General features: G+C 46.5%; 13 protein-coding genes across 13 annotated transcripts; 8 read left to right on the forward strand and 5 right to left on the reverse strand.

Moving 5' to 3' along the window:
• Positions 1 to 283: 283 nt before the first annotated feature.
• Positions 284 to 1,462, reverse strand: C8R40DRAFT_1041442 (uncharacterized protein; the record flags this gene model as incomplete). Its single annotated transcript, XM_046224002.1, has 4 exons — positions 284 to 507; positions 560 to 693; positions 730 to 945; positions 999 to 1,462. 4 exons carry the CDS (start codon positions 1,460 to 1,462, stop codon positions 284 to 286), a joined length of 1,038 nt encoding a protein of 345 aa, XP_046088078.1.
• Positions 1,463 to 1,603: 141 nt separating this feature from the next.
• On the forward strand, positions 1,604 to 2,360 carry C8R40DRAFT_1041502 (uncharacterized protein; the record flags this gene model as incomplete). The annotated part of the gene is made up of 4 exons (XM_046224005.1): positions 1,604 to 1,894; positions 1,954 to 2,033; positions 2,087 to 2,187; positions 2,245 to 2,360. The coding sequence occupies 4 exons, from the start codon at positions 1,604 to 1,606 to the stop codon at positions 2,358 to 2,360; spliced, it is 588 nt and encodes a 195-aa protein (XP_046088079.1).
• A 707-nt stretch (positions 2,361 to 3,067) lies between these two features.
• Positions 3,068 to 5,651, forward strand: C8R40DRAFT_86669 (S-adenosyl-L-methionine-dependent methyltransferase). The gene is made up of 7 exons (XM_046236493.1): positions 3,068 to 3,516; positions 3,566 to 3,703; positions 3,762 to 4,363; positions 4,417 to 4,744; positions 4,801 to 4,944; positions 4,996 to 5,236; positions 5,291 to 5,651. Exons 1-7 carry the CDS (start codon positions 3,124 to 3,126, stop codon positions 5,332 to 5,334), a joined length of 1,890 nt encoding a protein of 629 aa, XP_046088080.1. The 5' UTR covers positions 3,068 to 3,123; the 3' UTR covers positions 5,335 to 5,651.
• Positions 5,652 to 5,932: 281 nt separating this feature from the next.
• Positions 5,933 to 6,329, forward strand: C8R40DRAFT_1041204 (uncharacterized protein; the record flags this gene model as incomplete). The annotated part of the gene is made up of 2 exons (XM_046223979.1): positions 5,933 to 6,042; positions 6,104 to 6,329. Coding segments are annotated over 2 exons (336 nt in total), but the record flags the coding sequence as incomplete, so codon positions are not given.
• Positions 6,330 to 7,345: 1,016 nt separating this feature from the next.
• Positions 7,346 to 8,152, reverse strand: C8R40DRAFT_1041440 (kinase-like protein; the record flags this gene model as incomplete). Its single annotated transcript, XM_046224000.1, has 1 exon — positions 7,346 to 8,152. One exon carries the CDS (start codon positions 8,150 to 8,152, stop codon positions 7,346 to 7,348), a length of 807 nt encoding a protein of 268 aa, XP_046088082.1.
• Positions 8,153 to 8,351: 199 nt separating this feature from the next.
• On the reverse strand, positions 8,352 to 10,324 carry C8R40DRAFT_1183123 (peptidase C14, caspase domain-containing protein; the record flags this gene model as incomplete). The annotated part of the gene is made up of 14 exons (XM_046232980.1): positions 8,352 to 8,741; positions 8,803 to 8,848; positions 8,973 to 9,057; positions 9,119 to 9,196; positions 9,265 to 9,278; positions 9,344 to 9,368; positions 9,426 to 9,437; positions 9,492 to 9,524; positions 9,584 to 9,601; positions 9,662 to 9,708; positions 9,762 to 9,824; positions 9,892 to 10,036; positions 10,106 to 10,195; positions 10,256 to 10,324. 14 exons carry the CDS (start codon positions 10,322 to 10,324, stop codon positions 8,669 to 8,671), a joined length of 798 nt encoding a protein of 265 aa, XP_046088083.1. The 3' UTR covers positions 8,352 to 8,668.
• A 2,081-nt stretch (positions 10,325 to 12,405) lies between these two features.
• On the forward strand, positions 12,406 to 13,157 carry C8R40DRAFT_1168912 (uncharacterized protein; the record flags this gene model as incomplete). The annotated part of the gene is made up of 4 exons (XM_046231271.1): positions 12,406 to 12,444; positions 12,496 to 12,646; positions 12,702 to 12,814; positions 12,876 to 13,157. The coding sequence occupies 4 exons, from the start codon at positions 12,406 to 12,408 to the stop codon at positions 13,155 to 13,157; spliced, it is 585 nt and encodes a 194-aa protein (XP_046088084.1).
• Positions 13,158 to 13,514: 357 nt separating this feature from the next.
• Positions 13,515 to 15,703, forward strand: C8R40DRAFT_1159882 (uncharacterized protein; the record flags this gene model as incomplete). Its single annotated transcript, XM_046229946.1, has 7 exons — positions 13,515 to 13,562; positions 13,614 to 13,773; positions 13,827 to 14,060; positions 14,113 to 14,292; positions 14,345 to 15,423; positions 15,482 to 15,561; positions 15,619 to 15,703. 7 exons carry the CDS (start codon positions 13,515 to 13,517, stop codon positions 15,701 to 15,703), a joined length of 1,866 nt encoding a protein of 621 aa, XP_046088085.1.
• A 272-nt stretch (positions 15,704 to 15,975) lies between these two features.
• On the forward strand, positions 15,976 to 16,853 carry C8R40DRAFT_1168914 (uncharacterized protein; the record flags this gene model as incomplete). The annotated part of the gene is made up of 2 exons (XM_046231272.1): positions 15,976 to 16,098; positions 16,152 to 16,853. 2 exons carry the CDS (start codon positions 15,976 to 15,978, stop codon positions 16,851 to 16,853), a joined length of 825 nt encoding a protein of 274 aa, XP_046088086.1.
• A 250-nt stretch (positions 16,854 to 17,103) lies between these two features.
• C8R40DRAFT_86872 (uncharacterized protein) lies at positions 17,104 to 18,688 on the forward strand. The gene is made up of 9 exons (XM_046236499.1): positions 17,104 to 17,379; positions 17,436 to 17,461; positions 17,517 to 17,552; positions 17,610 to 17,840; positions 17,905 to 18,085; positions 18,140 to 18,168; positions 18,217 to 18,222; positions 18,273 to 18,332; positions 18,386 to 18,688. The coding sequence occupies exons 1-9, from the start codon at positions 17,166 to 17,168 to the stop codon at positions 18,653 to 18,655; spliced, it is 1,053 nt and encodes a 350-aa protein (XP_046088087.1). The 5' UTR covers positions 17,104 to 17,165; the 3' UTR covers positions 18,656 to 18,688.
• Positions 18,591 to 20,055, reverse strand: C8R40DRAFT_86902 (uncharacterized protein). The gene is made up of 5 exons (XM_046236501.1): positions 19,954 to 20,055; positions 19,864 to 19,888; positions 19,667 to 19,808; positions 19,472 to 19,618; positions 18,591 to 19,412 (listed from the first exon to the last, which is right to left on the reverse strand). Exons 2-5 carry the CDS (start codon positions 19,882 to 19,884, stop codon positions 18,721 to 18,723), a joined length of 1,002 nt encoding a protein of 333 aa, XP_046088088.1. The 5' UTR covers positions 19,885 to 19,888; positions 19,954 to 20,055; the 3' UTR covers positions 18,591 to 18,720.
• Positions 20,056 to 20,198: 143 nt separating this feature from the next.
• Positions 20,199 to 20,348, reverse strand: C8R40DRAFT_1014859 (uncharacterized protein; the record flags this gene model as incomplete). Its single annotated transcript, XM_046222915.1, has 1 exon — positions 20,199 to 20,348. A coding segment is annotated over one exon (150 nt), but the record flags the coding sequence as incomplete, so codon positions are not given.
• A 1,288-nt stretch (positions 20,349 to 21,636) lies between these two features.
• C8R40DRAFT_1068220 (glycoside hydrolase family 76 protein) lies at positions 21,637 to 23,496 on the forward strand (the record flags this gene model as incomplete). Its single annotated transcript, XM_046225978.1, has 12 exons — positions 21,637 to 21,771; positions 21,841 to 21,921; positions 21,983 to 22,132; positions 22,181 to 22,255; positions 22,305 to 22,368; positions 22,421 to 22,492; positions 22,553 to 22,599; positions 22,661 to 22,673; positions 22,736 to 22,815; positions 22,866 to 23,060; positions 23,184 to 23,351; positions 23,413 to 23,496. The coding sequence occupies 12 exons, from the start codon at positions 21,637 to 21,639 to the stop codon at positions 23,494 to 23,496; spliced, it is 1,164 nt and encodes a 387-aa protein (XP_046088090.1).
• Between the last annotated feature and the right edge of the window lie 50 nt (positions 23,497 to 23,546).

Consider the following 23,546-nt stretch of genomic DNA (forward strand, 5'->3'; position numbering starts at 1 on the left):
GATTTCTACAGAAACATACCACGTATGTATCTACAGCCTGGTCGTACTTATAGTCATCTGATCCACTGAGAAACAAAAGAAATTTTTACGCGGAGGCCTAAAATGCTACTGCTAGGCGAATACAGGGCGATTATTACTTCATTTTTGTGCGACTTCTCGTCTATTTACCATAACTGGGATCGATGCACGACTACTTTTTACTGCCAGACAATCGTGATTTGCAGACCATCTATAAAGTCTGTCCTACAGATTCCGCTTACGGTTACGAACTAGAAGAGACACCTTACATTCCACTTCCCCTTCTAGCTGGTAATTTCTTCCCTGATTTTATCCTCTGCGCTTCCCCAACAAGCTCCGCAATGAGGCCATTGTATGTCTCTGAATCTTGCTGCAGAGCGTCCCGCGTTTGCAGTAAGAAAGTGAGCAGTGTATTCGTAGTGGCCGTCTGGGTGCGGAATTCTTCTAGCCGTCGCTCTAGAGCTCCTAGCGGCTCCAGTGTCAGATCCTCTGGAGCGCTCGTTAGCCTCTATTTCTAAATTGAGATCAAAGGCTGTCTTACCCATATCAAGATCCAGCAGTTCCGATATTTTGGTCTCGTCTAGGACCGGCCTCGGACCAAAATGGCTTTGATTAGGGCGGGCAGAGTTGGATGGATGCGGAGACCCTGTGCGAGAAGGTGCACGAGAGCCGGCTCTCGAATGGCTTGCGGAGGAAGGGATGACTGCAGACACTGGCACGTTCCTTGGACCCGGTGGAGCAGACATGGGTCGGGTAGTGATTTGTAGTGGGGGAAGGGACTTTCCATTGGCATGGGGTGGTAGCACTTCGTCCAGGTTAACGGGTATGCCTAGTGAGATAAGATGTTGCCTTCGTATTCGAGATCGTGTCCAGTTCGGAGGTTTGGTTGCTGGGGGCGCTCTGAAAAGCATTTTGTACAATTCTCGACTGCAGATCCAAGATCACGAGAAAGAAAAGACTGAAACAGAGTTTTGACATACCTTTCATTTGTTACAAGAATCTGGTTGACACCTTCGATTTCACGTATTCCGTCCTTGGTGAAAACTTGCTCCTGCGCTTCCTCGTCGTCCCACACTGGCTCTAAGATTTCATCGATGTCCCGTTCAAGCTGTTGTCGGTCAGGAAATGGATCCAGTCTAAGAGGCTCCCATTGTGTGCTCATCTGCGAATTTGAAGGCCCTGCCATTGGTGTTTCAGGAAAATCTGCTGGCGTTACAGCAATATCTTCAATTGCGTCTCCAAAGTCTCCAAAATCATCGTCATCTCCTGCGACTGTTTCTGTAGGCCCAAAGTCTTCGAAATCGTCAAAGCCGTCATCACCATTGGGAGTAGAAATGAAATCTTCCTCTAAAGAGAGGGTTGGAGGTTTGGGTTTGGTAGGAGGGAATGGGGAAGGAACATCTGCACCCCATACAGAGGCTCCGAATGTCAAATCATCGTCCATAGACTCGGAGAGATAAATATGTATATTGATGAATACTATTCCGTAGAGTTGGCGTTGATGATGGGAGTGTGCAGTTATGATGTTTGAGTTTGTTGTTCCGTTGCCTCCGTCATGACGGTCATGTTGTCCAAAATACAAAGCATGCAAGACGCGTTCTTGTTCTCAGCACCCGCATCGAATCTCAATGTGCCTTTGACAGCACGAAAGGTCCACATACGACGTTTATACGAGGTTCTGCAGCTATCTATCCATCGCAATGATCTCCCTCGTGCGCGTCGTGCTTGGAGCATTCTTGTGAGGTGTAAAGAAATCAATTGGACAACGATGTGGAATACGGCTATTCATCTCGTCGAAGAGAATTCGTATGGTGATGATTCCGCGAAAAGGATAGAACTGCTCAGAGATATGATGCTTCACTATCCAGATTGGCAAGTAAGGACCAGCATTTGGAATATTCCTTGCGTGAAGTTCACAATTGGTATGGACTGCAGAGGATAGCTGTTATCAAGGAGCTAATATTCCGACTGATTCTTTCTGGTCGACATAGGGAGGCGCTGGATGAGTTAGAACTGTAAGTTGTCTCGGTTAATCAGTTCCGTTGTGATGTTCAGTCTTCTTTTCTAGATATCTCCCGTCCTTTCCATACCAAGACAGCCCCGTTTTGCACATTTACGCAGGCCTTCTTTGTTTCTATCTCTCTCAAGAACACAGCAATTCCGAGGCGTGTGCGTATCTTTCAGCTCTCAGCGCATTCTAGTTGATACATAGATTTCAAATCACAGCTACCACGTTTCAACCTAGTCTTGTACGAGAAGCTATGGCACATCTTGAACGTGCACAAGTGCTGGATCCAGGTAACATCGTAGCAGTCTCTTTCTTACACAAGGTAAGGACTTGATACATTGCGCGAAGACTTACGATTTATCGTATTTGGTGCCGAACAGATTGCTATTCGGAATCTGGAATCTAACATACAAGCTACCCAGTTAGAAGATTCGGACGATGAGCCAATGGTTCAGGACGACAGCCCACCAATGCCAAAACGACTTCGGCAGACGAAGTCTTCGCCGTAAGGCGTACTTCTATTTGAAGCCTATCCAAATTAAACCTGTGAAAACCCTTCAAATGCACAAGTCTACCATATGAGTTTACCATTCACGATTCTGCTAATAACCTTCGAATTTAATGGAAAATTTGTACGATTATACCGACCAGCAGGTACATAGCAAGTCAAGTCTACTGAGCGGTCTGTGAAATGGAATACTGTAACTCAATGTTGCTCAAAAATCCAATTGCGAGCGAACAGCCATGTAGACTGAGAGCTTAAACTACAATACGTAATGAATGAAAAAGAATATACCTTGCACAAAGCGAAGTGAAAACCCAAATATTTGAACAACGACTATATGTACGACCAACACGGAATCCCCTAGTAAAAGGCGAGGGGATTGTTAATTTGTAGGTCGCACTGTCGTCAACCTAGAAAGTAACGAAAATTCGAGTGAGGAGTAGAAAATTAATTGTAGACAGTTCACGAGTATTACTACTGTATACCTGAAGACTCCGAAAGATCCAGAGTGCCTAACAACGAAGGTGATCCGTCATCCCGACACTCCCACCATGATGATGTTAGTTTTCTGTGCCTCTCTTCATCTTCAATCATGCCAGAAAGCCTACGGAGTTCCGGCGGCTCGCAGGGCCTGCTGCTAAAGACCTTTTTGAATGGTCTATCACTTGTCGTTACGCTTTCACTCGTTCTATTCACCTATGAACGTGCTGTGATACCAATCTACGCTTCAGTCCCAACCAGACTATATCTCCCTCATTTCGCCCTCCTAGCCCTAGCGATCCCACATTTTCAACCATTCAAACATCTAAGAAGACTATTACAGTGGAAATGGTTTGTCGCGGGACTGGCATTGGCACTGGCGCCCAATGCCATGTATTGGGTTGCAATATGGACCGCAAGGTGGAAGGATCCGTATCTAGGTCCAGTTGTTCTACATGCTGTGGTGTTACTCCCATTGGTATCTGCCATCGCAAACTGTACTGTGGTAAGTGTTCTTATGGTGCTCTCGGAATCATTCGTTGATCCAACCTCAGTCTCACAAAGATGTCCCAAAACCTACACTTTCAATAATGAACATGGCCGTGCCCTTTGCGTCTTACCCAATAGCCACGTATCTCGCAGGCATTCTAGCCAGCCAGCCCTCCCTATTCGATGTGTCGAATAGTCAGATCGCATGTATTGGTTCTTTCCCCAGTGATATTACATATCTCATGAGGTCTTTCTCTGTAGTTGCTTATCCTGTCTGATCTCACTATCAACTATGGACTCGTGCATACAGACTTTACACGATCTTTGGCTGTTGTGCCATCATCCAAACCTAGCAAGGTTCAGAAAAAACGCGTCTCTTCATCCCCATCATTATCCATGCCACCTATATGGAAGAAATTCGCTGCCTTAGCATGTTTCAATTTATTTTTCTTTCTATCTTTCTATCGGATACTTCATTCGCCTGTCCTTCCTGATCCTCTCAAACTCCCGCTCGTACTCCCCAAACCCACCGCAGACGGAGTTCGCATTCAAATTCTCTCGTCAGTCCAATCTACGACCGGACTCATTGTGGTCGGAGAAGCCATGACGCCTCCCAAAAAAGACCTTGAGGCTTACGAAAAATCTGGGGCTATCCACAGTGTGCGCTATCTCCGCGCAGCTCATTCACTTTTGGGTGGGGTCTGGTTTGGTCCACGAGCTATGGTAATGACAGAAGACGATAAGCCTTTGAGAGATTCAATAGGTGTTGTTTTAGGAGATTCGATCTATGGCACATTTGTGCTGCAGGAAGCAGCGAGACTTGTCAACAGTACACACAAGGCACCAGAAAACGCGTTGATAATGTGAGTCTGATCGCCCGATATCTATCCCGTTGGCTGACAAAATTCATGCACAGCGGACTGGGGGCAGGAATCGCAGCGACTGCATTTCATCGGCACAACCTAAACGTTAGCATTATCGAAATCGATCCGGCTGTGTATAACGCCGCCCGCAAATTCTTCGGACTTCCTGATCTTGGACCCAATAATGTTTTCTTAGAAGATGCTCGAGGATGGGCTGCCCGAAAACACGATGAATCTCACAAGCCGGGAACTGAGTCAACTTTGTACGACATTGTTGTACATGATTGCTTCTCCGGGGGAGGCGTTCCACAACAGCTATTCTCCGTGGAATTCTTGGAGGACTTGAAAAGTGTAATGCACCCAGAGGGTGTCATAGCTGTGGTAAGTACAATTGAAATAATATTTTTGACCAAGTAACTCAAGTGAATGGATGGTAGAACTTTGCGGGCTATGTGTTATCGGAAGCTTCTCGGTTGATTCTACGCACACTTGAGAAAGCCTTCGGGGGGCAATGCAAAGCGTTCTTTGACGCTATGACATCGTTGACGGAGGAACAACTTCGGGACGATTTTATGAACATCGTGTGTTCTCCTCTCTGTTATGATCTTTCGCTGCTTGAATTTGTTTGCCAGGTATTTTTCTGCTCCCCCTCCCCGGAGCCTCTCACGTTCCGTCCCGCGTACATACATGACCTTCTTGGATCTCCGCTCCGAAGGCAAATGTTAGGGACTTTGCATTCAAGAGAAATAGACTTATCCTTGTTAAGGGAAGGCGATAAACAGGATAAGGAAAAGGGGTTGCCAGACGTGATAATTGATGCAAATAATCCACTGGGAAAAATGCAAGAGCAAAAAGCTCATCATCATTGGGAGTGTATGTCGTCGACCTTCGAATCATGTTCCGTTTATGCTTACAATCTGATTCTAGTAATGAGAGAAGTGCTTCCGGATGTTATCTGGGAGACGTATTAAGTGGTTCTTACTCGATTGTTTGTACTATTGGGGTATCGTCGGTACTAACTTTGCGAGTATTATCCCTGTCTTTGGAGTAATAACTTATCGATACGCTAGGACTCAAAGCTTGGACATCTTCGAACGCTATAGTTTCCGAAAATTCTTATGATATGACTGCGAAGGGGTTATTTATCGACTTGTTTTGAACATGCTGACTTGCAAACTGTCCTGTCCTATTCTTGCGACTACGGATGTCTTCTTTATCTGGACCATCTATGAAGAAACATGTGGTCCACGTAGAATTGTCGAAGCCATCTCCAACCTGAAGCTTTGGTTCTAACAAACTCAAAAATTGAATGGCGTGCTTGTGCCTATAGCGAAAGTTCCTCTGTATCACGCTTTCAATCGTGAAATATCTTGAACCAAAGATTGAACTTGATAATGATATCTAAATATAAGGTAGCAAAGTCTATCGGACAATGGATTGTTCCAATGGGTTAAAAGGCTTGTTCAAAACCCCCAAGAACCAACTGAACCCCATTTACTATCTACCTTGCGCTTTTATCCGAAGTGTGTATACTGCAGCTCATGCTCTATAGAATACTTTTGACGCTTCTTCGTTCACCAGCTATCTTGTAGTCAACTATCACGATGGCCAGCAAGAAAAGTCCTACACCCAAGAGCCCAACAACTCCGTCTGCCGCTTCTCGTATCCAGTCTACGCAGGTGAATAAGAAGAAGGTTTCCAAATGATCATTCGCTGACTGATTTTCCAATTTCCTAAAAGGCCAAGGCAGGCAATGACACTGGAAAGAGCTCATTCCCTGCTCGTGTTCAATCCGCCGCTGCCACAAACGTCAACAAGGGCGCCACTGGGGATGCACCAGCTAGTACTGGTGCAGGGAAGGGAGGTCGGAAATCCCCTAGCAAAGGGGCTCGGAAGTAGCGGATGTCCACTTCTGGGTCTTACGACTGTATCGCATGTGAAAGCAAAACGCTTGGTAGTGGACTAATGTAGATTACCATAAGCACCTTCGCCCAAACAAGTAACATCAGTCTAATTCTACAATCTTAAAACATGCCTGCGGCGCACGAAGCGATTCCTAACGTACCAACATCGACCTCGCAGAAGTAGTTAAAGTGCGGAGGATAAGATATCAGAATGTTGGGTAGCATTCTCAGGGGACAAGATAAGATTGTGGCGATGAGAGCGGGCGCTTATCGCTTTTGAACCATCGTCGAAATTCGTGTGAGCTCATTCTTTGTGAACCCACCCCCCCTTCCCTCTGCTACTATAGTGTCGAATCATCTGACACTCTAGACTCAGCAAAATCGCGTTTCGTGTGATCTCCCACCGAGCGGGGCTGTGCCCCAGAGAAACCACTTGCTCCTCACATTCCACATCGAGCTCGGTTGAGCGAAAACTTATCTTATCGGACTCCCAGTCTACAAACTATGGTCAACTTACTGCTTATTCTCGGCCGGTCTCGAGTCTCAATACGCTGCTCGAGACCACTTGAAACTTGAAGATTCACTCCTTCTCTAATTCTAGTAATACTACTCCTCTCCTCATCTTGGACTTCTTCACTTCAATTCACTTCCCACAGACGATGACATCATTCTCCGTCTGTTTCTATTCTGTCTCAAGGTATACTGCATACCGACAGATAACCTGTACCAATACAGTATACTCCGACTCCGTGCTCAACATGCTTCCAGGACGGATGATCCACCCACAACTGGTCCACAACAAACACACAAGCTTATCTTCATCTCCTTTTTGCATCAACTACCCTCGTCAACCATGAACAAGCTTCAGAAGCTGTTCAACAGTAGCCGTGACAAAGAGTATCCTATTGCTGTCATTCAATAGAGCGCTGGGTATTCGGTGGGCCAGGAAGAGGATCTCCACTGGACCCTCGTCGTGATGACAAGTAAGGATAATATGTCTGGCCCGTGCTGGCAAGCCGTCGACCGCCACTCAAGCGATGGTCGGGGCAATCAGTATCATTCACGAACACGTGCACCCTCAGAACGCGCCCACCATGTGATCAGATAGCTCTCGGTCAAGCATCCATTCCCTCTCGAAGTCATCCGCCACAATATAACGTACCGCACAAAGCCATTCAGGATCCTTCAGTGTGCACCACAGGGCCTTGACAAACTCCCAGTGTTCTGGGTACCACCCAGATTCCTCCCAGTCGATAATGGCGGTGACGTTGCCTCCTTGAACGAAGATATTGCGAGGAGTGAGGTCGCCGTGGGTGAAGCAAATACGGTGGTCATCAGACATGCGCGCACGTATCGAGGGTAGAGTCGTCTCGTCCATGTATGGCTCCGCGACGACGATGAGGTGGTCGTTGAAAGCACGTTCGTTAGGGAAAGGGCCAACAGGCGCTGAAGCAATGCGGCTGTCCGAAAGTGGGGCATTATTGAGAGCACATACAGCACCAACACTGTGCCGGCGGGATAGAGTGGGTGACAGGGTTCGCAGCTGGGCGACGAAAGAACGCAGTTGTTCAATGACATTGGTGCGTTGTTCAGCATTTAGATCACGCCACGCGAATTGGAGTGGCATGCCATTAACCCTCCGCATAAGCATATAAGTTTTTCCAAAGGCGCGGTCAGATGCAATGACATGCGGAACTGGAATACTTGTATTTGAGCGGATGAAAGAAATAGTGTCGGCTTCAGCTGCGACATTGTCCCTGGCGATTTTGAGGACGAGGCTGGAGGAGAGGTATTTGACGTTGCCCCATTGATTTCTATGGAGCCACGGTTTATCGTGCCAGCTTTTGACAGTAATGTAGATCTTGATTACGAGGGCAAGAAGCATGGATACGTGGTACTATGGAGGTCACTGGAGGTCATCAATCTCGTCCATTCAAATTTCCCACACCCTAGATTTTTCTTTTGTTGGTGGGTAGTCAAATCTGTCTTGAACACTCTTATTATCCAACCATCTCATTATTTACAGTCTGTTTGGACATTATTATTATTCTACATGCCAGGCCCTGGGTCATTGCCTTGAGCTGTTGACGGAAGTGTGGTTGGTGACAGGTTGGTGACTGTAAGTTGATGTAGCTAGCGCTTAGCCTGCGGCGCTTGAAGTGATTCCTAACATACCAACTCGGACTTCACAGAAGTTTAAAGTGCGAAGGATAAAATAAGATACAAAGATATACAGTACTAGACTAGGTGTTAGTTCAAGGGAGAGAACATAATTTGAAGCATTAATGATACGACTTGATTCGCGCGGATATGGTACATTCCATACCGCCTCAGACTATAAATTTGCGGTTCATATCCTACATAGAGCGAGCGTCTTGATATGAGTGCAGTCTCTCGGGAGCTAAAAACGACATACAATGTGATGAGAACTGCCCAGTTGAGGCGTTTGATGATATTTGGGGTAAGTCATATTACTATTAAGAGAGAACAATGATCGTGAGCTCGAGACGCGTACAGAAGAAAATAGACACATACTAGACTTCCTTCAAGATATGCTGGTAGGTTTGATTCGGGTTGCGAGCTTTATTGTAGAAAATGTCAACAGTTTATTTAACGGCAACGCGGATGTTTCTCTTACTCATAACATCGCAGTACGCCTGGTGAGCTATTCAATACGCGTTTGCAGGTTCGAAATGGAGGTAGACCTACCCAGGACATTGCACCGACTGCAACGCCACCCTTGAACGTATCTGTACTCTTTTGTCCGTCTTTGCACGCCGAAAATGAAATCTGTGAAGCGAATTAGCGCAAAATTGAACCAGAGTTTTGTGTGCGAAAACGAGAGCCGCACCACATCAGCAGGAGAGCTCCTGCGAGCTCTAGCGCGTTGGCTGACATGAGACCCTCGCAGTCGAGAGGACGCAGAATACTGTTAAGAAGAATAGTAAACCAATAGTCAAATCAAAGGTAGTACATTTTGGGGAAAGGGTGACGCACAATGAACGGTAAATCTAGGTGCACGCAAGCAGAATGTAAGATGACCACCATTATATTTCAGTTTTATCTTGATACTGACCGAGTACAGTTCCAGAGTGACAGGACTGCAGATAAGGATGTTGTTAGGTTCAGCTGTTCATATTCCTGCGAATATGACTTACATCGAATAGCGCCTATAACAACAACAACTAAATGATAGATACAGAAAGGAATGAAGTCGAACGTACGGTCAACCTACAACCCGCTGGTAGCGGTCTAACCTGTACACCATCCAAGTTCAGTCGAATTTTCCTAGAGTTCGTGGAGGAAGAGGATATACCATGATTTTAAACAGATCCTAATATTTGCATGTTGTTCAAAATTTGTAGAGCGGTTGAGAGATGGCAAAATTACTTACATCGTCGACGATATGACCTTTTTGCTGAAAATCCACCGGAAATATTACTAGAGGTAAGATTAGAGAGTAATCTAAAAAACAACATTATGAACATCTTTACCTTCGTCCATTCCGTCGACTTCGTCTCCGTCAAGATCTTTCGTCTGCCCACCGTGTCCGGAATCTAACAGAGGGAGGGGAGGAATCAAGGTCTTGCTGACGATAGACGAGGTTACTGGAGACAAACGAACAATGAAAGAACAGACTATCATGACAGCGAGCGCTCTGTACCAGCCAACGCATGGCTTCAATCATATTTCTCCTGGTCGGCTGGGAGCGGGGATTAGGATTGTCGTCTGTAAGAAGCACGATGTCTTCGGACTTGTAGCCGTGATGCTCTAAATAATTCAACATGATTGTAAGCATGATACTCTGATAGAGAAAAAGACAGCTGGCTCAGCAGACCCACTTACTTATGAGAAACCTGCGCATATCTTTTGCATCGTTGATGCACCCGCGGAGTTCGTGTGGCTCCCCCCGGTAGTTAACACCAATCTTGCGCGACGAAAAGTTGGCATGTGATGTCGGATGAAAAATCTGGGAAATGAGACTTACACAGAGTGCCTTCTTTCGACCGGTACATCGAGAGTATAAGAAACTCGGATGGAAGGCGGGGTGGTCCATAAGAGGTTTAGATGCTTTGTAGCGGTGCTGCTGGGGATCATATTGAATTGGCGTTGCAGGCCTTGGAGTTAATGGATATGAGTTGTGATGATGTCCAGAGCCGGAGCTTTCAATTCGAGGTGCATAAGACTGATGTTGGTTGTGGTAGCTGTTGTCCGCACTATGGGAATGCTTGTGATGTGACTTGTGATGATGACGGTGGCTTGTTTCGATAATGACTGCCCCCGCAGGGACACGTAAAGCTCTATCCACGTCTGGCGGGTTCGAATAATGGCGATGATGATGGTGACGAGGCTCTTCCGCACTGATAGTTCGGACTAACTGGGCACCAGTCGTTGGTCTGATCTTAAGTTGAGCACGAAATGTTGTTAAGCCGAAGTAGAGTCAAACGCTTACTCGGGCATGGTACCTCTGCATGCATAGTGTCACTGTCAGCAGAGAAAACAGAAAGATGATACTGGGGAAGGTTTCTGACGCGTAGGAATGAACAACCGGAACTCCGCCCATGGGTACTGCGAGGTGTTCGGAGTAGTGTGAAGGTGCCGGAACGTATCCGATCGGATTCCTAAGAGAATATGAGTTGAAATTATCAGACTCGAAAGGATCCCGAGCTTACGATCCTATTCTAGAAGTGGAGGAGGAATATGGATCAAATTTGATAGGTCAGCATAATTTCGGAACGTACACTGGGCTGGGCATTCTGATAACAGGGGACCCATGATTAGAAGGACTATGGTTATCTGTTTGTCCAATATCCCACATCATCTTGATAGGGTCAAGATCGTAAATGAACGCGTTTCGCGAGGGGAAATTATGAGATGGTGGTGGTCCGAAGACAAGAAGAGAACCTGTGTTAGGAAAGGTCACGACGTGTATTTTGATAAAGCGCCAAAAACGGAACGCTTGGGAAGACTAGCGTTAGAAGAGGAAATGACTTGAGTTTTGAAAAATATTGCTAATCCACCAAGTCTGGCTCTTTATAATATACCTATATATGCTAGCATATACCTGCATTCCGCGATTGACCTTTTCATACTGACGTCACGCGAGGCTCTCTAAATTAATTGTCCGAGTCCGAGACAGCAGAGCCTTTGCTCTATTATTGATTTTCCGCGCAATTAAAATAGTACCCGAGCAGGGGAGAATTGGGAAAGACTGAAATTGGGTTTTAAAAATCCTAAAAGATGAGTTTGGACGCTGTGATAACTTGCGACAGGATGATTACAAGATCACGTGGGCATTTCTGCGCACGGACCATCCTTGTACCTATATAAGCCCGCCCTCCCACATTCTGGTTTCTTTAGAACATACTCATCAGGATCTTTTTATAGAAACTGACCGAGTCTCGCATTTTTACAAATGCCACTTCTTCAAGTCCAGTCGATGATATACGCACTCTCTCCTCATACTGAGAACATAGCTCTCCTTGGGGAGTTTCGAGGAAGTTTGGCTTTTTCTCCGGGTCCTCGTCAGAGTGACTCAGAAGACTTGCCAGGGAGATGGGTGCTTGTCTGATGGATTTAGTATTTCTTCTTTGTAGTAATTTTTTTTGTAATTTATGAAATGCAATGCGAATCTCTTTCTGACCTTCAAATACTGTCTGAGATACTGTCTGAGTGGAACTGTCTTGCTATTCCTGAAAGAATTTCCGGGATTTTTCACTACCACAGACCCTTTTAGTCTAGATCTGGTCGATGTCAGTATGGTCCACTATCTTGACAGTCTTTTCCGGTTCTGTTCCAGTCTCCTCCTCCTCCCGTGGTTGGGTGAAAATAGAGCAATGTGCCTGTGTCGAGGCCCAACGTTCGAATATCCAGATTCGAGAATGTTCTAAATTGTCGAGTTTTGCGACCTTCCAGGATGTAAAGTCAAAATTTTAACCGGCCACCGGAAAAGAAACGAGTGCCAGCCGGAGTTTGACATATTGGTCTTTTCCTGCGCCTTCCATTGAAATTTTTCAATGTAGCACTACAGCGTATAAATCGGACAAACTGGACAAGTTTTTTCTGTCAACTACCACTCACATCTATACTGCATACGATCGCCATTCTCAACTTCGAACCGAATGACTGACCTTAACAATGCTGAACGATCTCGTTCCCGAGGCCGGGACATGGCATGTTCTCCTCAATCTATCCTTATCGTGACCCTAACGCCCTCGCTATCAACAGACCTCGTCTGGCCGTGGAGGATTGGGCAACATTCACCATGCTGTTGATCCTGCCATACACAAATCTGGACCTGATGATTATTCTGTAACTCGAGGCAGAGAGCCCGCTGTTCATCCTGATCAAGTCATATCGACGGGAAGGGGAGGCGCAGGTTCGTTTCCTCAATCATTCTGATCTTTCCCAACAAACGTATCTTATACATCCAGGGAATATTCGTTCACCGTCTCGAGATGCTGGTTCATATTCGCATACGCCTGTAGGCCCCGATCCCCGTCAGGAAGAGCTCATACGAGCTGAAGCAGACCGTGAAGGAGCAGTGGTGCGTCTAATGACACTCTCCAGTGCTTGATTGTTGCTTACTCGTTATTATGTATGTTTAGCATAGCACAGGTCGAGGTGGACTGGGCAATATGTCGCGATCTCGCTCTCGAGGTCCTCGAACTGCTCTTGCTCAAGAGCATTCTGCTTCTGGGGATCCTGAACATCACAAGCATACTGGAGTTTCTGAACTCATCCACAAGGTCCTGCACCCTCATCCTCATCACATCCAAGAAAGCGGCCGCCACGAGCCTCATGCACAAATTCCGGCAGAGTCTACACCGAAGAACTCCGTTGATCATGAAGCCCCTCCGTTGACCTTCAGTCGCGCTGATGCTAAATGACTCCATCGTCCTTGAGCTTGTACATATGTAAACCTACACTGTACACCAACTCATAAGTTATGTATATGATATTTACAAGTGTGGCGCCAAGATACATAACTGTGGGATTTTCGTTTAGACGCGTGAGGCTTTCATACCACGATTATGTCTACCACACCATTGTCTTCTTCGCCTAATCGCACCGCCTGGACTGCCTCACCTTCTCTCTTGCGTTACTCTCATAGATCTTCGACTTCTTCGTTAAGTTCAGTCGGACCACTCCCTAGCTCAAGTTCCATTACAACGCCTAATTCTCGCCCGCCGTCAACCAGTGGCTGGTCGAATCTTGCTTTGAAAAAGCAAAGTACAGGGAGCACAATGGCTTATGCAGGAGCTGAAGAGACGACTAAGAGCTGGACCTTCGTGGTAAGATATCATCGAAAGTTATAAATAACATGATTTACAGCTCGCTTGCAGGGCTTCGAATGGGTCGTTCGAGACGTCTGCAAACTCAGGAACTTCGTCGAAGGCTTTCCATCACCGGAAGGTCCCGATGCCACTCCTAGCGAAGCGGACGATTTCGACATATTAAAACACTCTCCTGTCATTGGCGATGGCAAGTTCAAGCTCGAGATAGGTAGACATGCACGAGTTACTTTTCTTTGAACGTGTATTTGAACGTGTCTATAGCGCGTACTGCACCAACAAATGAAATAAACTCGACAATAGCTAAGCCATCTGGACTCGCACTGTATATCACCCCGCTCACGCTCGACTTCGCTCATCCGCAATACGAAATGTCTGCAACGATGATGGCTGGGATCAAATGCCAGGATGACCGGGCAGGGGAAAGAGGAGCTCGAGCTGATTGGCCTTTTGAAGTCTGGCATGACTGGGTGTTTAGACAGGACAACGAAGTTTGGGGTGAGCGTCCTTCTTTAATAGAACCACTACTTGTCTTCTAATTCCGCTCCAGAATGCGCACTTCCTTCATTATCAGCGCTTCTGGAGAACCCACGAATCGGCGACACAGACTCATTCGTGATTTGCGTGCAAATTCATTGCCCTGTTGGACCTTCCTTACCTGCCCAGCCTTCCGTGTACTATGTTCCGAAAGATCTCCTGGATGGACTAGAGGCCTCTCTAGATAACCCCAGTATGAAGTGATTTATTTTCACTCACGGATTCGTATGTTGATGGTAGTACAGACACCGGCGATATTCAGTTCGTTTGTCTGGAACGACTTGCAGCGGACCCTCCACCGTCACCAAACCTCACTCCTGAAATGTCACCCATCACCCGTACTCGTCCATCTTCTTCGAACTCTTCGATATCACCCTTCGCGCCCGAGATGACTGCTCGAAAGCGCATCATCTACGCCCATTCCGACATCCTCATTCATCGCTCAGAATATTTCGCCACCATGCTCTCTTCCTCATTTTCCGAAAATCAAGTAACAACCAATGGTGAACGTAAACTGTTCACTATCGTCGTGGAGGAGGCGGACTTTGAGACCATTTACTGGTTGCTGAAGTATTGTTATGCTAATTGGCTGTTATTTAAAGAAGTTGATGATCCACGAGCAGCTGTAGACGGTGTTGGCCGGGGCTGGAGTGCGCATTGGTTGCATGCTCGGGGAGGTGAATGGGATTGGAAAACATTTCCAAAGCATGGTCCTACCGATGATCATACAGCTGCAGATTCTCGGAGTGCTGCTAGCGGAGAAAGCCTCGATGGGCGGAGGTCTCCCACAGGCAAAACGAAGATCCCGGTCGTTCAGCCTGCACAAATCAGGCCTCCACCTTCTACCCCATCCGTTTCAAGGATAAGTACCAGCATTGTGTCTGGAGCACAAAAAACATCTCCGAGTGCAGCACGCGTTTCGCCCACTGCACCCACTTCTTCCGCCAGTCGACGCGTTGGCAGTACATCTAGCTCCATACCTCTTAATATGTCTGCCGCTTCTGTTCGTTCTAAACATGTACCTATTCCTCTCGCTTCGGTGCCACCATCGAACTTTCCACCCGCTTCCCACTACCCCGTATCTCCTCACTCACAACGTCCGCGTGGGTCTAGCAATGTTTCAGCTTCAGATCCCCATATACATCCGACTCCTCCCCCGCCTCCGGCGTCTGCGTTGGCCATGTATCAAGTCGCTCATCGATATGCGATGCCTGGTCTTTCGGTGCTTGCGTTAGAGCATATGATGAATACTATAACGCCGGCTTCAAGTTTTGCGCTGTTGTTGGCTACGTCCGCTTGGGATGAGTTGAAGACGCTTGTCGAAGTTTGTTTCCTGTCTTTTTCCCCCCCAGCGTTGTTCGTATACTCAAAATTTCTTCTAGGATTATGTCGTCGACAAGTGGGACGAGGTATCGGTTTCTGAAGAATTTGAAGTCTGCTGTCAGGAGGTTGCAGCTGGAGAGTAAGTGATTTGGGAATTTCTGGTTACTGCGGAGTTGCTCATGCTTTCCGTTCGCAGATGGGGTCCGGAAGGGGGTATCACACTCATGGCACTTTTCAGGAGACTGAGATCACCTACTACGATAATGTATGCCCGATCTTGACATTCATGTCTTTGTGTGATTTCTTTCTTCCGTTGCTGTATGTATCTGGATTTAGCACCCTGTATTTTGATAGATAGATACTGCGCATCCGAATACTAAAATCGACGAAAACAAAAGCCTCTCATCGCTGAGGCTGTGGGAAATATCCCGTGACCGTTCTTTGTGTCGTCACACCGTGGACATCAGCGCTGAATCCAAGTGACATCACTCAAAACGGACCATCATGCACACAACACCCATTCTTCCTTTCTTACTTTCACCCAACTTCCATCATGGACCACTTTTTGAACTCTGCAGGCAAGAAACTCTTTGAGAGGCATTTGCAGCAATATGCTCCTACAGATCCAATGTACGAATCTTATGTCGATGCCAAGGGCAAAGAACGTCGCAGAAGGGTAAGTATTTCTCGAATTCTCACTCCATCCAGACTGAGATTGCTTGTTTCTAGCGTGCAATTCCGCCTGGCTTATCTTCTCGGGACGCAAAAATCCTTAAATCTGTGCAACGTCGTGCACACTACCTCGACAAAGGATTCTCTCTGTGTGGCTTGCGTTTCGGGTGGACATTTATTATTGGTATCATCCCGGGCGCTGGTGATGTAGCAGATGCCAGCCTAAATTACCTTCTCGTCGTCCGCAAAGCTCGACAAGCCGATATTCCACCCTGGCTTCTTCGTCGCATGCTCGCCAACAATGCGGTTAGCGCCGCTGTCGGTCTGATACCATTCGCAGGAGATGTGGTACTCGCAGCGTTCAAGGCCAATTCCCGGAACGCCGCACTCCTAGAAGAATTCTTGAGGATTAGAGGAGAGGAGTTTATGAAGCTCGGAGTTGCTGGTTCTGCCGCTGCCGCGGACAAGAATCAAACTAAAGGAAAGGGAAAGATGGTGGCCCATGGTGTGTCCAAAACCGACGCAGAGCAGGTCAAACCAGGGGCGGGTCTTGAAGCTGGTGTAATACCGGGAGGCACGACTGTCATAGTTAGTGACTCTAAGCAAGCTCCTACCCGCACACCTGGAAGCGGAAAGAGTGGAAAGAGTGTCGGTCGCAAAGGATTCGGGTCGTTTTTTGCAAAGAGTGGGAAACTGCCTGCCCCGGGAGAGAAAGGAAGGTTTGTCGAGAATGTCGATGGTGGTCAACATCAGAGCTAAGCTCGCATTTCTGCACAGCCGCCATCGGTAGTGTTCAGACTCCCTGGACATTCGGTATATATAGTGACTGCATAATACCCTTAATATTCGTTTATGTTACTCCTCGAACATTGTTATTGCTGTCATTCAATTTTCTTAACCACTCCTTGTACCTACAGTGAATTCCTACATACATGAATTTACGCTTTGGAATTTATCTCGAGTGATCTTCTAGAAAGGAAATTTCGGACTTCGGAAAGGTCCACGGAATGCTTCTCTTATCATGCCGCCACTTTGAAAATGAAGACCTCGTGAACGCTTCTTCCTGCTCTCATGTTATTCCGAGCTTCAGTCCGTGTTCGTTCATTTGGCCTTCGAAAGCGATGTTTTGCCAGCGCCGCCGCTAGTTTCCGCATTCCTGTTATTGATTTCTCCAGGTTCCGGGAAGCGCGATCCCTTGCAGAGAAGAAGGAAACAGCGAATGAGATAGTATCTGCCTTCAAGAACAGCGGTTTTATCTATGTGTCTAATCACGGTATTCTAGAAGGTATGTGGTTCTTCGTTAAGGGGATGACCCTTTTGCTGACTTGGTCACACATTTAGATACGGTTTCCAATGTCTTCCGAAAGGTAATAAATCGATCGTGTGCGGCCTCACACAAAATATAAATAACAATTCGTTCAGAGCGCAGAGTTCTTCAAATTGCCTGAGGGTGTGAAGGTGAATAGTCACTGAACTCACCACCCCTCTTTCTGACGAATACCCAATCTGAATTAGGCCCAACTCGCATGGGAGGATCCTCGTTCCAACCGTGGATACGTTCAAATTGGCCGTGAACGCGTCACTCAATCCGCCAACGCTGCTGAGATATCTGCTCTCCGTGAAAAGGCACCAGACTTCAAAGAGACTATGGAAATTGGGCGGGATTGGGACTCGGAGTGGAAGAATCAATGGCCCAAAGAGAGCGATGTTCCAGGGTTCAACAAAACGATGCTGAACTTCTTTCAGGTGATCACCACTCAAGTTCCGTATCGCTACATGCAACATTAATACTTCCGTCTTCTATCCGCAGACGTGCCATAACCTCCACGTTGAGATGATGCAGTCAGTTGCCCTCGGTTTAGATCTTTCGCAAGATTTCTTTGACCGCAAGATTGACCAACAATGCCATAATCTGCGTCTACTTTCATACCCACCGATCAAACGCGCATTTCTTGACGGGGATGGGCAAGCTAGAGCTGGCGCTCATAGCGGTGTGTCTGTCTGCTATCAACTTGGCCACCACTTGCTCACTTCTCATTTCGTAGACTATGGTACACTAACACTGTTATTCCAGGTAAGTGGTTATTCTGTTTCCATGCTAAAGCTCTTGACGATTACATAGGATTCGGTTTGTACTCGTCCGTAGTATTATTTGCGCCGTTGACATCGTAGGCTCAGGTTGGCGGGCTTGAAGTTATGGATCCACAATCAGGAGTATTTGTTCCTGCGACTCCTATCGTAAGCTTCTCGTCTCGAGTTCGGTTCTTTGTTAACGGACTTTTCATACATAGTCGGGCACTATTGTCATCAACGTAGGAGACCTGCTCGCAAGATGGAGTAACGACGTTCTTCGGTCTACTCTGCATCGTGTCGTTGCCCCGGCGAAAATGATAAGCTCAACAGAAACCATTACTCCCGCTCGTCAATCCATCGCATTTTTTTCAAATCCAAATTTCGACACATTGATTGAGTGTCTTCCGAATTGCGGCAAGGAAGCCAGATATCCCCCTGTTAACACCGAAACTTACATCGTGAGTCGTTTGGCTGCAACATACATATAATCGAAATCGGTTGTTTCTGTCTGTCAATCTACATGTAGAGTTACAAATGCATTTGCATCACATTTCTACTGCCAGAATGAATGTTCCATTCCCCAGCCCATAGACTCCTTGTCACTACCATTTCCGTCTCCATCTCCGCTTGAAGGTATCTCGAAGACAGTACCATCCCTATGTGCATCGCGATCTTCTTTTGACCAGTCCTTGAACTCCCAGCTCAGACCCTTCGGCGGTACAAGTGGGTTTTCCTGTCTGTAAATGGAAAATGAATCCCATTCTAGTGCTAGGTCAAGTCTTGGATCCTTCAGCAACGAGTTGTCGTCCTCTCCGGCAAGGTACCAGGGATTAACTCCAAGAAGAAGGGATGGCCATTCCTGTATAAGCCAATCTTGAACCCAGCCCTTCGTACCTGCATAGTCGTGATCTTCTTCGGTGGCTCTAGGTTCCAGCCACTGAACCCATTCTCGAATGCGAGCCAGGTGCAAGGTATGATCCTCTACTGTCTGATCCTTGAACAACCTGTACGCGATTGCTTTGCAAACTCCCAAGTGCGGCAATATGTCACTTCTTAGATGTAAATGGTTCACCAACTCATCTTTGGCCCACTCGGTCCATTCTATTGTGTACCGAAGAAAGTATTCCAGACCAGGGAAGTTCTGCACGTTGAGTCGGCCCAGTTTGTCGAGTTCTCTAAGCATAGTCACGACGCAAGCACCATAGACCTTGAGTAAGCCGTGCTTGCGTTTCGTGTCCAATATATCTGCCCATTGTGTTCAGTGAATACGGAGGCAATGATCGATACTGAATATATATTCATACCCATAGGCTTCGGACAAGCCCGAAAATTGTACATTGCGAAGCCGTCTAGAAGAACATATACTGCATCCCATTGTTTCTTGGCTACGTTTTCCATGATTTTGTCGAAATGTTCTTCAATCAACGCAAAAGCGCCCAAAGCGTCATGTCCTAACACGATTTCAATCGAAGGCATTCGCAACGGTAGAAGGTATTCACCTGAGAACCCTAAGATATCGTACATCGCGGGGTCCCGATGCAACGCTCTGGTATACAATTCATTTTGTATCCTTTTGGCATGGAAGGAAGTCAAAAAGAGCTTGGTGTATGCGACGAACGTGTGGCCTTTCGGTATGATTTCCTGCAACAGATGAGGATTGAAGATAAACACACCCAGCAATTGGAATAGCACATACAAATTTGGGCAAGCTGCGCATCTTTCTGGACGTGATAGGGTTGAGGTGCTGAGAGGCAGAACAGAAAGTTGCTGGGGAGAAGGTACTCACTTTATACAGCACAGTCCCCATTCATATCAACCTGTCTCATATCTTTGTATTCGGACGCGTGGCGGAGCTCATTCAATTATAAAGGACAGGGAATGAAGAGCACAGCATAGCTAATTCATAGAAACGACTGGAAGACCTAAACATTAATAAGTACGTGCGTATCACGGAGTCAGCGCAAGCAGGTCTTGTATTGTACACAAGCATTGTATATGAAAGGAGAGCCAAGAAAATCGAGACATCGAGTTGAAGAAGAAAGGCTTTTTTTGTTCTTTCGTCCACAAAGTGATGTCCCAGGACGGACCACGCAGAGGGAGAGTGGGCACACTCTGAGGGCAACTCATGTACTGCTTCCAGACTCGAGTTGGACTGAACTCGGGATCCTTCATGTCTTCGTCCTTAGTTTGAACACCTGAATAAAATACTATATTCTCTTACTCTTCGTCGTCATTTTCATCTTCCCTAGCATTTGTGTCAAGGCATTTCAGCCATTCTTCCACTCTCTTTCTCTGGCTGTTTTTGATCCCGTGTTTTCTTCCCGAATAGTCGTTCCCAGATAGCCTTGCACACAATACCGTACTTCGATCGCTCGAGACCCATTCCTGTCCCGATATCATTCAATTTGGCAGTTGCCTTGAGGAATGTTTCGAGACTGGGAACACGGTAGCATCAGGTAGCATCCCAGCCGACCCTCATTGTCAACTTCACGTAAGACCCTGAAAATGAGAGCGCTGTAAGTCGTGTTCGTTACTTCGACGCGTTTTCCGTCTTAATCTCCTGTATATGAATGTTTGCTATCAACTTTTCCCTTCCATGAATAAACCCTACCTCAAAACACGCCCATTCTTCTTCCGTAGGTGTGCAATTTGGTCAAAGTTTTGTTAATGATCAGAACCGATATGGCGTAGCCGTAGAAATCCGACCCACAGACAAGTCAACCATAGCTTGAAAACTGTAGATATACATGTCATTGGCATCTGGATTCCTGTCATTAGATTTCTTCAAAAAATCGAAGACTATCGTACGCCCTTGGACGGAAAGAAAGTTCGATTTGTTGAGAAACTTGAGCCCTGTAAAGCCTTCTACATCATTGAGCAGTACGAATAGAGCGTTGGTAGCAAGGTATTATGAGTTAATGCGTTATAGCTTCACCGCCATCTTGGGCGTATGTAGAAAAGGAAGATATTTATTCGCACGGGCTTTGCCGAAACACGCCCGTGGCGAAAATGTGACCGCGTTTCCCGCTATTGCCACACGAACCAAATATTTGTCACAGCTCTGAATCGGAATCTTCACCTGGTTCTACTTCCTTAATCATGAATTTCTTAGCGGGTCAGCTTTAGCACAGATATCTTTATTTGCTCGCTCTTTGCGTCGTGCGACGTGCGTTTCCTGGACTCCACCGCTAATCGAGACTATGTTCTTCTCCTCGAATCAAACCGTATCAAACACCTCAGCAATCTTCTACTAAGCTGGACTGTTTTCTGATGAGCATTGACAGAACGGTCCGACGAGGGACTGTCGCGTTATCAAAGCCATGCCTTGCCATGCCCTTGTGATCATAACTCTCTAAACACTGCTTCTCTCTTCGATTCTTTTATTCATGCGTCCAGGTCAGTCCCTCGTTCGTTCCTAAGTCTTGGTCCATATCATACTAAAGAACGATTTTTCGTTCTCAAACTCCCCATGCATCTCAATTCTCTCCCTCAGCTGTTATATGTTATCTTCATTGCACTTTTGGCTGTATCTGGGGCAAAAATTCAAGATAGAGCAGATGTAGTGACCGATTTTGAGTGTCCTTCTACTGTGGCATTGGCCTTTGTGAGCCTGTCTTCCTCATAAGTGACATATGAATATAATGTCAACCTTCTCCCTTCCTCACCAACTCAGAACGAAGCGGACCACTACAAGAACGTGGATTATGACCCAACCACTGGTAACTCAATTAATGGCTCTTTCTGGACAGATTCGGTAATTGTTCAATCCGTTGAGCATACTTCATCACTCGCTTACCGCAGCAATTGTTCAACAGAACACCATGGAGACACTACACTTACTTATGCTGCAAACCGGTCGTTCAGACTTTGATGGACTAGCCGACAACTCTTTTCTTGGACGTAATGCACTCGTTCCTTCTACCAATTGGGAGACATTTACGGGACCATTTTTCGATGATGCCGGGGTGGGTAACTTCCTACTCCTATAGAACTGATTAATGTGCAACCTATAGTGGGCTGTTCTCGCTTTGTGGACTATGGCCGATTATAAGGCGACTCGCCACCAACCTGATGTGGATGACTTCTTCGTATGCTACTTGTTTGTCAGCGTATCCGTGTTGCTAATGCTTGCTTCAGGCTGCCGCGGCAACAGTATACGACCTCATAGCGTCAAATTGGGATGACACTTGCGGCGGCGGAGGTAAGTATGAATGCTGTAACCAGTCTATTCACAAGGATTCTAATTAACTTAGTGTGGTGGACGGTCGATCATACATACAAGAATGCAATAACCAACGAGCTATTCCTAACGCTATCAGCTCAAGGTGAGAACTACACTGATGATCGCTGCAATCCCCAGTTTTAGACTCTCACTTGAAATATAGGTTACCTACGATTCAAAAATGAAACTTATCTGGAGAATGCAAAAAAGGTCTCGTTCTTTCGTCTTGACTTCAGATGTACACATTAGTCTCATGTTGGACTTGCCATAGGTATGGGCATGGAGTATGTTACACTCATAATCTTTTCCATGGCGATCCACTGCTGAGTTCCTTTTCCATATGTAGTCGAGGGCTCTGGCATGCGCAACGACCAAGGATTGTACAACGATGGCCTTGTATTAGGCACATGTGTGAACAACGGCGAAGTATGTGGCTCTATGTACAGCATGCTGACCATTGATTTACGACCACGAAGACTACTTGGACGTATAATCAAGGCGTTATACTCTCTGGGCTTGGAGCACTCTATGCCGCGACCGGTAACGAGACGCTAATTTCTGAAGCGGAAATCACTATCGATGCCACGATTCGTAACTTGACCATGAACGGAATCTTGAAGGAATCCTGTGATGATGTGGTTCTTGAAGGTATCCCATGTGATTCAGACCAGGTGAGGTCCACATCATTTCCTCTTTCATGGCTGAATGTTGAAGCAATGTGTAGCAAATTTTTAAGGCAAGTCTACCTGTCCACCTGTGCTCCGACACAAAGATCTCACTCAGCTATTGTGCAGGGCATATGGCTGAAGCATCTCCAATACTTCCTCACCTTTGTTCATCCAAATTACCCTGAACTCGCAGCCAAGTACAACTCTTTCATTGGCTCCCAGAGCGAGGCCGTACTCCGACTGGCCACTGACTCTCAGCTTGACATCGGTTCTGTGTGGTATGCAGCAGATGCGGTAAGTGATAATTCTCCAACTGTTCTCGGTACATTGTTAATAACATTCTTCACTACTACAGGGTGGTTCGATATTCAGTGTGCAAAGTTTGGCTAGTGGTATCATGGCGCATGTCACCAATGCACAATACGGGCCATGTCTTTAGGATATTGTAATTAGTTGTTGATGTACTTATAATTGTTTACTTGGGAAACC

Source organism: Lentinula edodes (assembly GCF_021015755.1).
Source record: "Lentinula edodes strain Le(Bin) 0899 ss11 chromosome Unknown C8R40scaffold_11, whole genome shotgun sequence".
Taxonomy (NCBI): domain Eukaryota; kingdom Fungi; phylum Basidiomycota; class Agaricomycetes; order Agaricales; family Omphalotaceae; genus Lentinula; species Lentinula edodes.